Source organism: Oncorhynchus nerka, linkage group LG2, assembly GCF_034236695.1.
Source record: "Oncorhynchus nerka isolate Pitt River linkage group LG2, Oner_Uvic_2.0, whole genome shotgun sequence".
Classification (NCBI taxonomy): Eukaryota; Metazoa; Chordata; class Actinopteri; order Salmoniformes; family Salmonidae; genus Oncorhynchus; species Oncorhynchus nerka.
Genome location: NC_088397.1, coordinates 68886590 through 68900423, shown reverse-complemented (window position 1 = coordinate 68900423; position 13834 = coordinate 68886590). Strand labels below are relative to the sequence as shown.

Below are 13834 nucleotides of genomic sequence, written 5' to 3'. Positions count from 1 at the left end.
ATACAAATATTTACACGTTACGTTTCCTGAAAATAAACACAGTTGACAGTGAGAGGACGTTTCTTTTTTTGCTGAGTTTAGTTTTAGTCAGGAAAAATGGTTCGTTTTTTCATCATAGTTATTGTTGACAAAATTAACACTGATGTGCTGACTTGAACAACACTTCCACATGGGTGGACAATAAAGAAATCGTATTGTGTGTTAAATCAGTAATAAAACAGGAGGCAAAGTGCTTGCAATCACAAATAAACAACCTCTCACCTTCACTATGAGCATCTCTTCTTTGGGATCACGAACCAGAAAGTAGAAAGCCTCATCCCACTGGGGGGAGTTGGTGCGATCACACACCTTCAGAGAGATCGAGGAGATAGGGAAAAAGAGATGTTATTTGGTCAATCTAAGACAAATTACAAGCATGATCTTGTAAGATGAGAACCTCACCTTTGTTCTATATGTTGTCTCTCCCAGAACAAGCTCAGCTCCAGCCTTTGGCTCCTTCCCACTCTTCTTCATCTACAAACACATGTCACTATGGGTAACTCAGTGACATAATATGATACCATCAAATCTTGATCATAAGACAATTAAAGCTGCAATATGTAACTTTTTAGAGATGTGAGTTATATGGTTGTCATTCTCATTGAAAGCAAGTCTAAGAAGCAGTAGATCTGTTCTATGAACTATTTCTATACTTCCCGATCATAAGTTTCAGTCACCAGATTCAGACAACTGAAAATATATTTCACAGCAGTTTAGATGGTTCAATGATTCTTTACACTATACATTGCTTGTTTAGTCACAAACTGAAATTAGTCTAATTCTTTGAATTTTAGCAACCAGGATTTGCCAGAGCGATTTCTGCATATTGCATCTATAACACTGAGGTCATATCTCACCAATGAAATAAACTACACAACACAAGAGAACAAGTGTGCACAGACTTACAATTACCAAAGGAAACAACTACGCGAATCATCTCAGTTTATCACAAACATCAGACAACAGTAGGCTATAAAGATCATGGTAACATGACAACATCAGAGGTGAAAAGTGAAAGGTGACTCACAGGCAGTGAGTGGGCTCTGTCCATGTAGACGAATAGCAGAGCAGCAGAGGGAACAGCCTTGTTCTGGTAGGACTGGAGAGACTGTAGCTGCAGCACCTGGAGCATGGGGAGCCAGGAGTTAAAATTACATCTTTCAACCTAATGATGTGCTATTTAATTGTTAAGTGGGGTGGGGGTCCCTAATAAATACAAAAGCCTCATATGAGTTATGTAATTTGAGTCAACTGCATTCTGGATGCAGGAAGACTTCCTTATGTAAACAGTATGAATATGTCATAGGATGATTGTATGAGAGAGAGTAATAGGGGGAGGCAAGAGAGGGTTAAATCAAACTCAGTGAAAGAAAAGATAACAGGGAAAGCGAGAGACGGAGAGACAGAAGAAACTGAAACAGGAAGAACTGACCTGATCCAGTCTGTCTGGTTGTGATACTGTTGGTACCCACTCCAGTACCAGGTGAAGACGACCTGACTTCACATCATTCAGAGTGTACCACTGGAACACAGAAATATACCCATAGGCTGTTAACAAATGAGGCACAATAAAATAAAGATGGAAAATAAAGCAAAGCTGTGACAACAGTAATGACCTCACATGGAAGTCAGGCTAGAAAGAGAAGTAAATATCTCAATACATTGACTCACCTGGTCTGTGTACTGGGAACTGATGACATCACTCAGCCTCATCATAAACCTGCACACACACACACACAAAGCAGATGCTTTGGCAACTCTCCAAAAAGGTATTGTATTCTTTTGACCATTTATATATTTGATATGTGAAAGTAGAAAAGTAGAACGATGTCCTACATTTCAACCATTTCATCCACCATGAGACCAAAGTGCATGAAACTGTAACTCTTATCTTGTGTGCATTCCAAATAGCACCCTATTCCATATTTAGTGCACCAATTTTGACTAGGGACCACAGGATTCTGGTCAAAAGTTGTGCGCTATATAGGGAATAAGGTGCCCTTGGGGACATAGTCCTAAACTATCAATAGCAGGTTACTGATTAAATGGTGTATAGTTGGGCTAGTTTACAACACACCTTCCCAGGAAGTCATCCGCATCCATGTCTTTATCATACAGCTCTACCTGGACCTCCTGACCAGCCTGGGGGTTCAGCACCGTCTGGGGAAACACACATATGTCAGGGAAGATCGATAACAACAAAACTACACATAAATAATACTATTACATGTTATTAAGGCAGAAAGCTAGCAAAGGTCCTCCCGGGTGGCACAGTGGTCTAGGGCACTGCATCGCAGCGCTAGCTGTGCCACCAGAGACTCTGGGTTCGGACCCAGGCTCTGTCGCAGCCGGCCGCGACCAGGAGGTCGGTGGGGCGACACACAATTGGCCTAGCATCGTCCGGGTTAGGGAGGGTTTGGCCGGTAGGGATATCCTTGTCTCATCGCGCACCAGCAACTCCTGTGGCGGGCCGGGCGCAGTGCGCGCTAACCAAGGTCGCCAGGTGCACAGTGTTTCCTCCGACACATTGGTGCGGCTGGCTTCGGGTTGGAGGCGCGCTGTGTTAAGAAGTAGTGCGGCTTAGTTGGGTTGTGTTTCGGAGGACGCATGGCTTTCGATCTTCATCTCTCCTGAGCCCGTACGGGAGTTGTAGCAATGAGACAAGATAGTAATTACTAACAATTGGATACCACGAAATTGGGGTGAAAAGGGGGTAAAATGTATTTTATTTTTTTATTTAAAGGTAGCAAAGGCACACACTTCTAGATGTCTCAGATATATTCTTACATGAGAGAAGCCCTCCAAATACAGTAATTGTAAAAAAGATCAAAAGTCTGTCCTAACACGCATTGCTTTTACTTTCTTCAGTACAGCACAATCCCTTTTACCGCTCATCTAAATGGGCACACAGTTCCAACAGCCGACAGAGATTAATTGAATAAACTACAAGTCCCTCCATACCTCAAACATCTCGTTCCAGGTGGGGTTGAGGTTCTCCTTGATCACATGACTCTTAAACTTGACCACTCCGATATTGATCTTGACATAGGGGTCACTCTTGCCCTTCTTCAGGCCCCCCATCAGCTTATCCATGGCAACCAGATCCTGGGCCTCCAGTACATGGATTCTCAGCACCCCCTACAGGACAAACAACAGAACTGCAGTGGCACACTATAACCTTTTTGAAGGCATCCTAGCATTAACATTTAACATTTAAGTCATTTAGCAGACGCTCAAAATACAAACAATATAAGGTCTTGAGATATTTTTTATTCAATTTGAACTTTTGTTCTTGGTAGTATAAATCATTTTTATAGTCCCTTCAGTAAAGCACCCACCTCAGTGCCAAAACTTGGGTGAGGGGTAGTGTGAGGAGGGCGTGTTTCAGGGATGACATCAGGCATGACCTCAGCTTCCTCAGGTACAGACACAGAAGGAAGGCTAGACACTGTAGCTCTGGCAATGTCCTCTGTAACAGATCTGAATATTCATAAAGGAACACACACACACACACACAGCATGTTGATAGCTGCTTCCCACACTGAAGATTATCAATGCAAAGTCAGTGTACATGCAAAGCTCTGTGGATCTGTTGTTGAATGGAGCTCACCCTGCCGTTGGTCCCTGCCAGGGTTGGAGCTCCTCAGTGTCTGCTGTGACTGACAGTTGGGTGATAGGTTCCTCAGTTTCTTCTGGCTCCTCTATCTGTTGGTCAAAAACACATTCCAATGCTTACACCTGCAGTCAATCCTTTTCCCCTGCCATGCAATTCCTATCAAAACCAATTATAACATGTCTCATGAATACATCAATTATTGTTTTTTTGTTGTTGGTATTTAGCAGATGCTCTTATCCAGAGCGACTTGCAGGAGAAATTAGGGTTAAGTGCCTTGCTTAAGGGCACATCAACAAATATTTCACCTAGTCATTTCAGGGGTCCGAACCAGCGACCTATCGGTTACTGACCCAACGCTCTTAACTGCTAGGTTACCTGCCGCTCGGCTAACTGTTAACACAGAAATAAAATCTTGCATAATTTGGTAATCGGCGTGAATTAACTACTGGGTCTATATGTGTTAAAAATGGAGTGATCTGGCAGTTTTCTAAGTCCACACCCTTACAAAAGGAAACTGTCAGCCAAGGCACCCCCCCCCTTCCAATTCCATGTGGGCAAACGCATGAAGCACTCGAAGTAAAGCTGTTTAAGCACTGCCTTCGCCAAATCCTGATATGTCCAAATAACCAGTGACAAAAACCCAAAGACTGGAACTACTGCTGCTCGTTATCTCACATATACCATTATGGCTAAACTGATTTTTCAGTCTACATGCAGAATCTGCCCACGAGGGATTACGCATACAGAGACACCCATACACTGTATCCCACCTCAGTATCAAAGCTGGGGTCAGGGGTGGTGTGTGGTGGGAGTGTCTCAGGAGGACTGGGGTCTTCTTTGGGGACCTCAAAGACCACCTCTGCTTCCTCAGGTTCAGAGATAGAGGGTTGGCTGGAGACTGCAACAGATCTGAAAACACACAGAGAGACATATACTTAAGGGTTTTATCATTTGCATACAATTTGCAATAAATGTATAACTGCAATTGAACTATTTTAATATTGGGAAGGGCCAAAAACTCACTCCTCAGAGGGCACCTCACTGTGTTGCTTCTCCCCAATTGTTGCAGTAACTGGCTGCTCAATGGTAATTTGTTCCTTCTCCTCACTGTAACTCCCACTCATAATCATTTCTGGACCTGAGGCAGAGCCTTGTGGTACCCCAACACCCTCAGTCATCTTCGAGTTCAGGATCTGTGAACAAAAACATGGAGAGTGCGGTTAAAGTACATAATGCGGCGCTTTGTATAGGCTGTGCACATTTTGTCCCACACTCCAAAACGTTGATTGTTGGTACATGTTTGTGAATGTGTCTCACCTTAAGCTCAGCCCTCAGTAGAATCTGACTGTCAGGTGAGGCTCCATCCAGACTCAGCCACTGATCCAGGACCAGATCTGGTTCTGACAGCAGCTCTCTGACTGGTACCACCAGAGAACCCATCGCCTGATCCCAAGCACTGGAGAGCTAGAGAAAGATAAATAAAGAGGGAATTACACTGAACATAAACATAAAGGCAACATGTAAAGTGTTGGTTCCATGTTTCAAGAGCTGAAATAAAAGAGCCCCGAAAATGTCCATACGCACAAAAAGCTTACTTCTCTCAAATTTTGTGCACAAATTGGTTTATATCCCTGTCGGGAGATTTGTGTGGATGAATTGCATTTAACAGAGACTGTGCAAGATGTTTACAGTGAGTGACATTATGTTTTAATTAAACATTATCCATGTTTAGTGACTCCATCCTGAAGCAGACTGAACTCTCACCTTCACTATGAGAATCTCCTCTCTGGGGTCTCGAACCAGGAAGTAGAAAGCCTCTTCCCATTGGGGGGAGTTGGTACGATCACATACCTTCAGAGAGACAGAGAAGTTGACTTTCACGGCAGATCCAATAACAAGTCATGCATTTCAGCTCTAAGGATACTGCCTCACCTTGGTTCTATACGTTGTCTCTCCCAGAACAAGCTCAGCTCCAGCCTTTGGCTCCTTCCCACTCTTCTTCAACTAGGATCACACAGAGACCACACGATACAACAGTCAAAATCAAACACTGATTGTGAGCAACTAGACAAAATAAACCAACATCTGTGCATAACCCATATCACAGCTGCAAAACTAGACAACAACACATAGCCAGAGTTCAAATGTTCAAAGTGGCAGTGTCTGAGGTGAAGTGGTGAAAGGGCAGAGGTGACTCACGGGCAGTGAGTGGGCTCTGTCCATGTAGACGAAGAGCAGAGCAGCAGAGGGAACAGCCTTGTTCTGGTAGGCCTGGAGAGACTGCAGCTGCAGCACCTGGAACATTGGGAGAAAATAGTTCATTTGAAACACATCTTGCAATAATAATGTTGTGCTCTGTTATGGGCGTCAGGTAGCCTAGCGGTTAAGATCGTTGGGCCAGTAACCGAAAGGTCTCTGGTTCAAAGTCACTCTGGATAAATGACTAACATGTAAAATCTTATGCCTCATGGGTTATGGTCTTTTGCATAAAGAGTTCTAGGAATACGTCATTGTATGATAGGGAGGGAGGAGAGAAATTGTTGAACTAAACGCATAGTGAAAGAAAATTGGATTGAGAAATGAGAGACGAAGAAACTGAAAAAAGGAGGAGTGGAACTGACCTTATTCAGTCTGTCTGGTTGTGATACTGTTGGTACCCATTCCAGTACCAGGTGAAGACGACCTGACTTCACATCATTCAGAGTGTACCACTGGAATAGAGAAATATACCCAATAGCCTGTTTACACATGTAGCACAATAAAATAAAGGGGGAAATAAAGCTAAGCTTAGCCTCTCAATCAAAAGCTATATTGAAGCAACATGATGGCCTTGACCTGATATTAGGCCTGCAAGTAATAAAAGGGAGTTTGACCTGACATTAGGCCTGCAAGTAATAAAAGTAAGGGAACACCCCCCTGAAATGGACAAAAATGAATGGGAAGTCATTGGCACTGGACAAACCATATACACGGTATCCAATACCACTCAATTCGGCGTCGTTTCATTCAAAGTTGATTGCAAATGCCATATGGCAAATGCCATGTGTAACACTTTAAAAAATCCAACAGGTGGCGAGTGCGCTCCACTGTGGTTTTTCATATTGCAAATGTAACACAAGTCAACATCCAAAAGTAAAATTTTGAAAAACTTATCACCCCCTTAAAAAAGTGCTTTCTGGACCGTTTTTCGAAATTCTTTCGATTTTTTTAATCAATTAATCATGTGTAAGAACTGTAGAATATACTTTTGTCAACTTTTATTATCATATTTTTTAAATGTGTTTTTACTTGTGCATAAGGCACATGTTTTGTCCATTTGCAATATAGGAAGTCAAAAGTCACTTTTTTTGGGCCAAATGGCATAAGAAATGTCCAAATGCAATATGAAAGATTTGAAAATGCCAAATCAGGATGTTATGTCCATTTGCCATGTACCATCTCGAATTTGACATGCTCAAAAATCCTGCAGAAATGCAAAATTGACTGGCCTGATGAACACAGGATGGCCGGGCAGTGATAGTTGTTCCTTTCCATCACTTGTTGTGTTGATTTCAGAATGTCACTTTGGTGATGGTACCTCACTGTTTAAACATATTGCAAATGGACAATAGTCACCAGCAAGTCACCGTCCATCAGTCAATTAGATATCATTCTGACACCAAACTGACACCAAACCCACTTTTTCCAAATCGTTTAGTAGCCAACTATCACATACTTCAGAGCTGGCCCAAAATTCATAACGCCCTTCTGTTCAAACCATAATAAAAATGTAAAACACGTAGTTACGTTCTAGCTGCGGGTCCAGTTCTGATGTTATCTGTAGGCCTAGCTGAGGCCACCCCGAATCCCAAGTTTCAGCTCGATAGGTCATTTGGTGCCCGAGCAAGACCCTAATCGTGCTGAAAATCCACTTTTTCCATGCCTTGCTACGGGGTCCTTGAATGAGATATCGGACGGAAACGTTGGGGTCCGTCTATATGGGCCGAGGCGGTCGCATTGCACCCAGTCTTGCGACTCTGGGACATTTCTAAATGTCGTAATTTTCATGATGCAAAAATGAATTAAAGTTATTGCAAATGTACGAGGCTGTTTCTCGGTCCGACTTACGGTTCTTTAATAGTTCGAACAAGGTTAACTAATGCAGGCAATGTATGTCTCTACGCACCCCAATACATCCTTCCTTCCAAGCTGTGTGTGTGTTTGTGATTTAGTTTTTCTTTGAAATTTAATGGGAGAAATGACTGATTTACAGTTAATGGGGGTTGCCTAATCACACATATCAAGTTTTGGAAAGATCTGACTTTTTTAACCCTTCGAAACAGGCCCTGTGACACCAATTATGGGACTTCCGGTTGGCACAGGAAGCTATAAGTAAACACATATCCTCATTGGGGTATGCCTTTACAGAATCCTGAGTTTTAAGTGTTTACGTTAAGAACTGACCGATTTACACAGGGTTGAATGCACTATTTATCACAAACTGCTGGTTGGGTATGGAAAAACACGTTTAGGGTGATTTTCACCACTTCCGGTTGCTTCAGGAAGCTTAGAATCGACACAGATAGACCTCATAGTGTCCTGATGGACTGTCATTGAAGACAGGTTCATAAGGCATTCATAACCCACATAGGCTTCAGGTTGACTTTAGAGGAGCAGGCAATTTATTCCTATGGGGAGAGATGTCATTGTAATCTGTGAGATCAAAAACCCTGTTTTACTGTTAAAGGTTAAATGCCACATGGTCAAGGTTAGGCTTGCACAGATCGGGAGGACCTCAGGATCATACCTGAGGTCGAATTGTGCTTCTCACCCTAACGGTTCTCTCACTGTCACCCAAAAGCAAATTACATTTAGGGCCAGGCTTAATTTTGGGCCTACTTTTTTCACGGTCGCTGCACTCAGAGCGAGCTGCGGTCAAGCGGGGCATCTCGTTGAACTCGGCACGGCCTAGAGAATATGGAAATGCCATTGCAGGCTTTGTGTGTCTTTAAGCACGGCACTTTGTCACTCCATCCTTGCTGTGTGTTTGTGTATGTGTGTGTGTGAGAGAGCTTTTCTTTGACATCTGTTGGGAGAAATTACTGACTTACAGTTCATGGGGGTTGCCTAATCACACATATGAAGTTTTGAAAAGATCTGACCTTTTTAACCCTTGGAAACAGCACCTGTGACACCATTTTAAGGCACTTCCGGTTTACACAGGAAGCTGAAAGTGAACAAATATCCTCCTTGGGGTAGGCAATTATAGAATTTTGAGTTTTAAGTCTTTATGTTAAGAACTGACTTATTTACGGAGGGTTTAGTGAGTGTGTGTTATTTCAGAAAATCACAGAAATCTCACAGAGCTCCGAAGCACACTTTAAAAAGATTTGTATGAACACGCTGCAACTGGATCCGTAACTGTTTAAAAAAAAAAAAAACTATTTTTGAACATCGCCAATTTGACATTGTACGATTTCTCTTAATTTAAATGACGATAGATAAATGGCTGTTTCTTTTTTTTATTGACACCGGTGGTTCCTTGACGTTGACGTGAAGCGGAAAAATTATGGCTCTATTTTCATTTTGGACCTTTAATCCCAGAAAAATGGCCATAACTCAAAAACCGTTGAGGCCTAGACGCCATCTTGTTCGGGGCCAACTGCCCATTATGCCAAACCTATTGCTCACCAAGTTTCGGCTTCAAAATATTTTCCGTTTAGGAGATAAGGCCACGTCGTGATTCGTGATGTTTTGTACATTTGCAATATGATTGCATTCGCCTCTTGTGGGATTTACCGGGACAGAGGAAAAATGACCAAAATTGTATTATTTTATAAAACGGAAACCGAATGTCCGAGAGAGAGAGTTTGATGACTTCCCGGAAGATCCGGCCCTGCCGCACAGCCCGACGCGAATTTTACAAACGTTTTCGGACGTCTAGTAAGGGACCGTACATTCGCAATGTGGTCGGTCTCACTAACCATATGGCGAATGTCAAAATGTTCCCTTAAGGTATGGGAGTGCCCCATGGAAGTCAGGCTAGAAAGAGAAGTAAATATCTCAATACACTGACTCACCTGGTCTGTGTACTGGGAACTGATGACATCACTCAGCCTCATCATAAACCTACAAAAACAAACACACACACACACACACACACACACACACACACACACACACACACACACACACACACACACACACACACACACACACACACACACACACACATAAAACAGATGCTTTGGCAACATTTCAAAAAGGAATTGCATTCTTGTGAACATTTTATAAATATATATCTTTGATATGTGAAAGTAGAAAAGTAGAACCATGTCTTATATTTCAACCACCATGAGACCAAAGTGCATGAAAATGTAAGTCTTATTTTGAGTGCGTCCCAAACATCACCCTATTCCCTATTTAGTGCACTACTTTTAACCAGGGCCCATATAACTCATTTATTGACCATTTTGATACCTTCTGGAAACAAAGCTTGCATTACAAGGAGGATATAAAGAGGGACTTAGGAAAATTGCAATTGGCTCAGAACAGGGCAGCATGGCTGGCCTTTGGATGAACACAGAGAGCTAACATTAATGTCAATCTCTCCTAGCTCAAAGTGGAGGAGAGATTGACTACATCACTACTTGTATTTGTGAGAGGTATTGACATCAATCAATCAAATGTATTTATAAAGCCCTTTTTACATCATGTCACAAAGTGCTATACAGAAACCCAGCCTAAAACCTCAAACAGCAAGCAATGCAGATGTAGAAGTACAGTGGCTAGGAAAAACTCCTTAGAAAGGCAGGAACCTAGGAAGAAAACTAGAGAGGAGCCAGGCTTTGAGGGGTGGTTGAATGCACCGAGCTGTCTCTTTGAACTACTGGCACACAGCTTTGACACCCATGTATACCTCACAAGACATTCCACCAGAGGTCTCTTCACAGTCCCCAAGTCCAAAACAGACTATGGGTGGCGCACAGTACTACACAAGAGCCATGACTACATGGAATTCAATTCCACATCAAGTAACTCATGCCAGCAGTAAAATTAGATTTAAAAAACAGATCAAAATATACCTTACGGAACTGTGGGGACTGTGAAGCAACAAACAGACACATGCATAAAAACACACAATAACATACGCACTATACACACATGTACACATGGATTTTGTGTTATAGATAAGTGGTAGTAGAGTAGAGGCCTGAGGGCGCACACTTAATATGTTGTAAAATCTGTTATGAATGTATTGTAAAGTTTTTAAAATGTATAACTGCCTTAATTTTGCTGGACATCAGGAAGAGTAGCTGTTGCCTTGGCAGCAGCTAATGGGGATTCTTAATAAATACAAAATACAACTCTGGTCAAACGTTGTGCACTATACAGGTAATAGGGTGCTCTTTGGGATGTATTCCTTAACTATCAATAGCAGGTTACTGGTGTATAGTTGGGCCAGTCACAACACACCTTCCCAGGAAGTCATCCGCATCCATGTCTTTATCATACAGCTCTACCTGGACCTCCTGACCAGCCTGGGGGTTCAGCACCGTCTGGGGAAACACACATATGTCAGGGAAGATCAATAACAACAAAACTACACATAAATAATACTATTACATGTTATTAAGGCAGAAAGCTAGCAAAGGTCCTCCCGGGTGGCACAGTGGTCTAGGGCACTGCATCGCAGCGCTAGCTGTGCCACCAGAGACTCTGGGTTCGGACCCAGACTCTGTCGCAGCCGGCCGCGACCAGGAGGTCGGTGGGGCGACACACAATTGGCCTAGCATCGTCCGGGTTAGGGAGGGTTTGGCCGGTAGGGATATCCTTGTCTCATCGCGCACCAGCAACTCCTGTGGCGGGCCGGGCGCAGTGCGCGCTAACCAAGGTCGCCAGGTGCACAGTGTTTCCTCCGACACATTGGTGCGGCTGGCTTCGGGTTGGAGGCGCGCTGTGTTAAGAAGTAGTGCGGCTTAGTTGGGTTGTGTTTCGGAGGACGCATGGCTTTCGATCTTCATCTCTCCTGAGCCCGTACGGGAGTTGTAGCAATGAGACAAGATAGTAATTACTAACAATTGGATACCACGAAATTGGGGTGAAAAGGGGGTAAAATGTATTTTATTTTTTTATTTAAAGGTAGCAAAGGCACACACTTCTAGATGTCTCAGATATATTCTTACATGAGAGAAGCCCTCCAAATACAGTAATTGTAAAAAAGATCAAAAGTCTGTCCTAACACGCATTGCTTTTACTTTCTTCAGTACAGCACAATCCCTTTTACCGCTCATCTAAATGGGCACACAGTTCCAACAGCCGACAGAGATTAATTGAATAAACTACAAGTCCCTCCATACCTCAAACATCTCGTTCCAGGTGGGGTTGAGGTTCTCCTTGATCACATGACTCTTAAACTTGACCACTCCGATATTGATCTTGACATAGGGGTCACTCTTGCCCTTCTTCAGGCCCCCCATCAGCTTATCCATGGCAACCAGATCCTGGGCCTCCAGTACATGGATTCTCAGCACCCCCTACAGGACAAACAACAGAACTGCAGTGGCACACTATAACCTTTTTGAAGGCATCCTAGCATTCTCAAAATACAAACAATATAAGGTCTTGAGATATTTTTTATTCAATTTGAACTTTTGTTCTTGGTAGTATAAATCATTTTTATAGTCCCTTCAGTAAAGCACCCACCTCAGTGCCAAAACTTGGGTGAGGGGTAGTGTGAGGAGGGCGTGTTTCAGGGATGACATCAGGCATGACCTCAGCTTCCTCAGGTACAGACACAGAAGGAAGGCTAGACACTGTAGCTCTGGCAATGTCCTCTGTAACAGATCTGAATATTCATAAAGGAACACACACACACACACACAGCATGTTGATAGCTGCTTCCCACACTGAAGATTATCAATGCAAAGTCAGTGTACATGCAAAGCTCTGTGGATCTGTTGTTGAATGGAGCTCACCCTGCCGTTGGTCCCTGCCAGGGTTGGAGCTCCTCAGTGTCTGCTGTGACTGACAGTTGGGTGATAGGTTCCTCAGTTTCTTCTGGCTCCTCTATCTGTTGGTCAAAAACACATTCCAATGCTTACACCTGCAGTCAATCCTTTTCCCCTGCCATGCAATTCCTATCAAAACCAATTATAACATGTCTCATGAATACATCAATTATTGTTTTTTTGTTGTTGGTATTTAGCAGATGCTCTTATCCAGAGCGACTTGCAGGAGAAATTAGGGTTAAGTGCCTTGCTTAAGGGCACATCAACAAATATTTCACCTAGTCATTTCAGGGGTCCGAACCAGCGACCTATCGGTTACTGACCCAACGCTCTTAACTGCTAGGTTACCTGCCGCTCGGCTAACTGTTAACACAGAAATAAAATCTTGCATAATTTGGTAATCGGCGTGAATTAACTACTGGGTCTATATGTGTTAAAAATGGAGTGATCTGGCAGTTTTCTAAGTCCACACCCTTACAAAAGGAAACTGTCAGCCAAGGCACCCCCTTCCAATTCCATGTGGGCAAACGCATGAAGCACTCGAAGTAAAGCTGTTTAAGCACTGCCTTCGCCAAATCCTGATATGTCCAAATAACCAGTGACAAAAACCCAAAGACTGGAACTACTGCTGCTCGTTATCTCACATATACCATTATGGCTAAACTGATTTTTCAGTCTACATGCAGAATCTGCCCACGAGGGATTACGCATACAGAGACACCCATACACTGTATCCCACCTCAGTATCAAAGCTGGGGTCAGGGGTGGTGTGTGGTGGGAGTGTCTCAGGAGGACTGGGGTCTTCTTTGGGGACCTCAAAGACCACCTCTGCTTCCTCAGGTTCAGAGATAGAGGGTTGGCTGGAGACTGCAACAGATCTGAAAACACACAGAGAGACATATACTTAAGGGTTTTATCATTTGCATACAATTTGCAATAAATGTATAACTGCAATTGAACTATTTTAATATTGGGAAGGGCCAAAAACTCACTCCTCAGAGGGCACCTCACTGTGTTGCTTCTCCCCAATTGTTGCAGTAACTGGCTGCTCAATGGTAATTTGTTCCTTCTCCTCACTGTAACTCCCACTCATAATCATTTCTGGACCTGAGGCAGAGCCTTGTGGTACCCCAACACCCTCAGTCATCTTCGAGTTCAGGATCTGTGAACAAAAACATGGAGAGTGCGG

General features: G+C 43.2%; 1 protein-coding gene across 1 annotated transcript in view; it reads right to left on the bottom strand.

Moving 5' to 3' along the window:
- LOC115140604 (uncharacterized) overlaps positions 1 to 13834 on the bottom strand; it is an 82510-nt gene that overhangs the window by 8640 nt on the left and 60036 nt on the right. The window contains exons 59-81 of the mRNA XM_065021814.1: positions 13638 to 13807; positions 13385 to 13523; positions 12613 to 12707; positions 12341 to 12482; positions 11995 to 12171; positions 11111 to 11193; positions 9715 to 9763; positions 6277 to 6366; positions 5855 to 5950; positions 5588 to 5659; positions 5420 to 5506; positions 4973 to 5119; positions 4679 to 4848; positions 4426 to 4564; positions 3650 to 3744; positions 3378 to 3519; positions 3001 to 3177; positions 2117 to 2199; positions 1711 to 1759; positions 1472 to 1561; positions 1067 to 1162; positions 442 to 513; positions 262 to 348 (exon numbers count right to left, since the gene is read on the bottom strand). Of these exons, the coding sequence (XP_064877886.1) occupies positions 262 to 348; positions 442 to 513; positions 1067 to 1162; positions 1472 to 1561; positions 1711 to 1759; positions 2117 to 2199; positions 3001 to 3177; positions 3378 to 3519; positions 3650 to 3744; positions 4426 to 4564; positions 4679 to 4848; positions 4973 to 5119; positions 5420 to 5506; positions 5588 to 5659; positions 5855 to 5950; positions 6277 to 6366; positions 9715 to 9763; positions 11111 to 11193; positions 11995 to 12171; positions 12341 to 12482; positions 12613 to 12707; positions 13385 to 13523; positions 13638 to 13807 (2547 nt within the window). The remainder of the gene's footprint in view (positions 1 to 261; positions 349 to 441; positions 514 to 1066; positions 1163 to 1471; positions 1562 to 1710; positions 1760 to 2116; positions 2200 to 3000; positions 3178 to 3377; positions 3520 to 3649; positions 3745 to 4425; positions 4565 to 4678; positions 4849 to 4972; positions 5120 to 5419; positions 5507 to 5587; positions 5660 to 5854; positions 5951 to 6276; positions 6367 to 9714; positions 9764 to 11110; positions 11194 to 11994; positions 12172 to 12340; positions 12483 to 12612; positions 12708 to 13384; positions 13524 to 13637; positions 13808 to 13834) is intronic.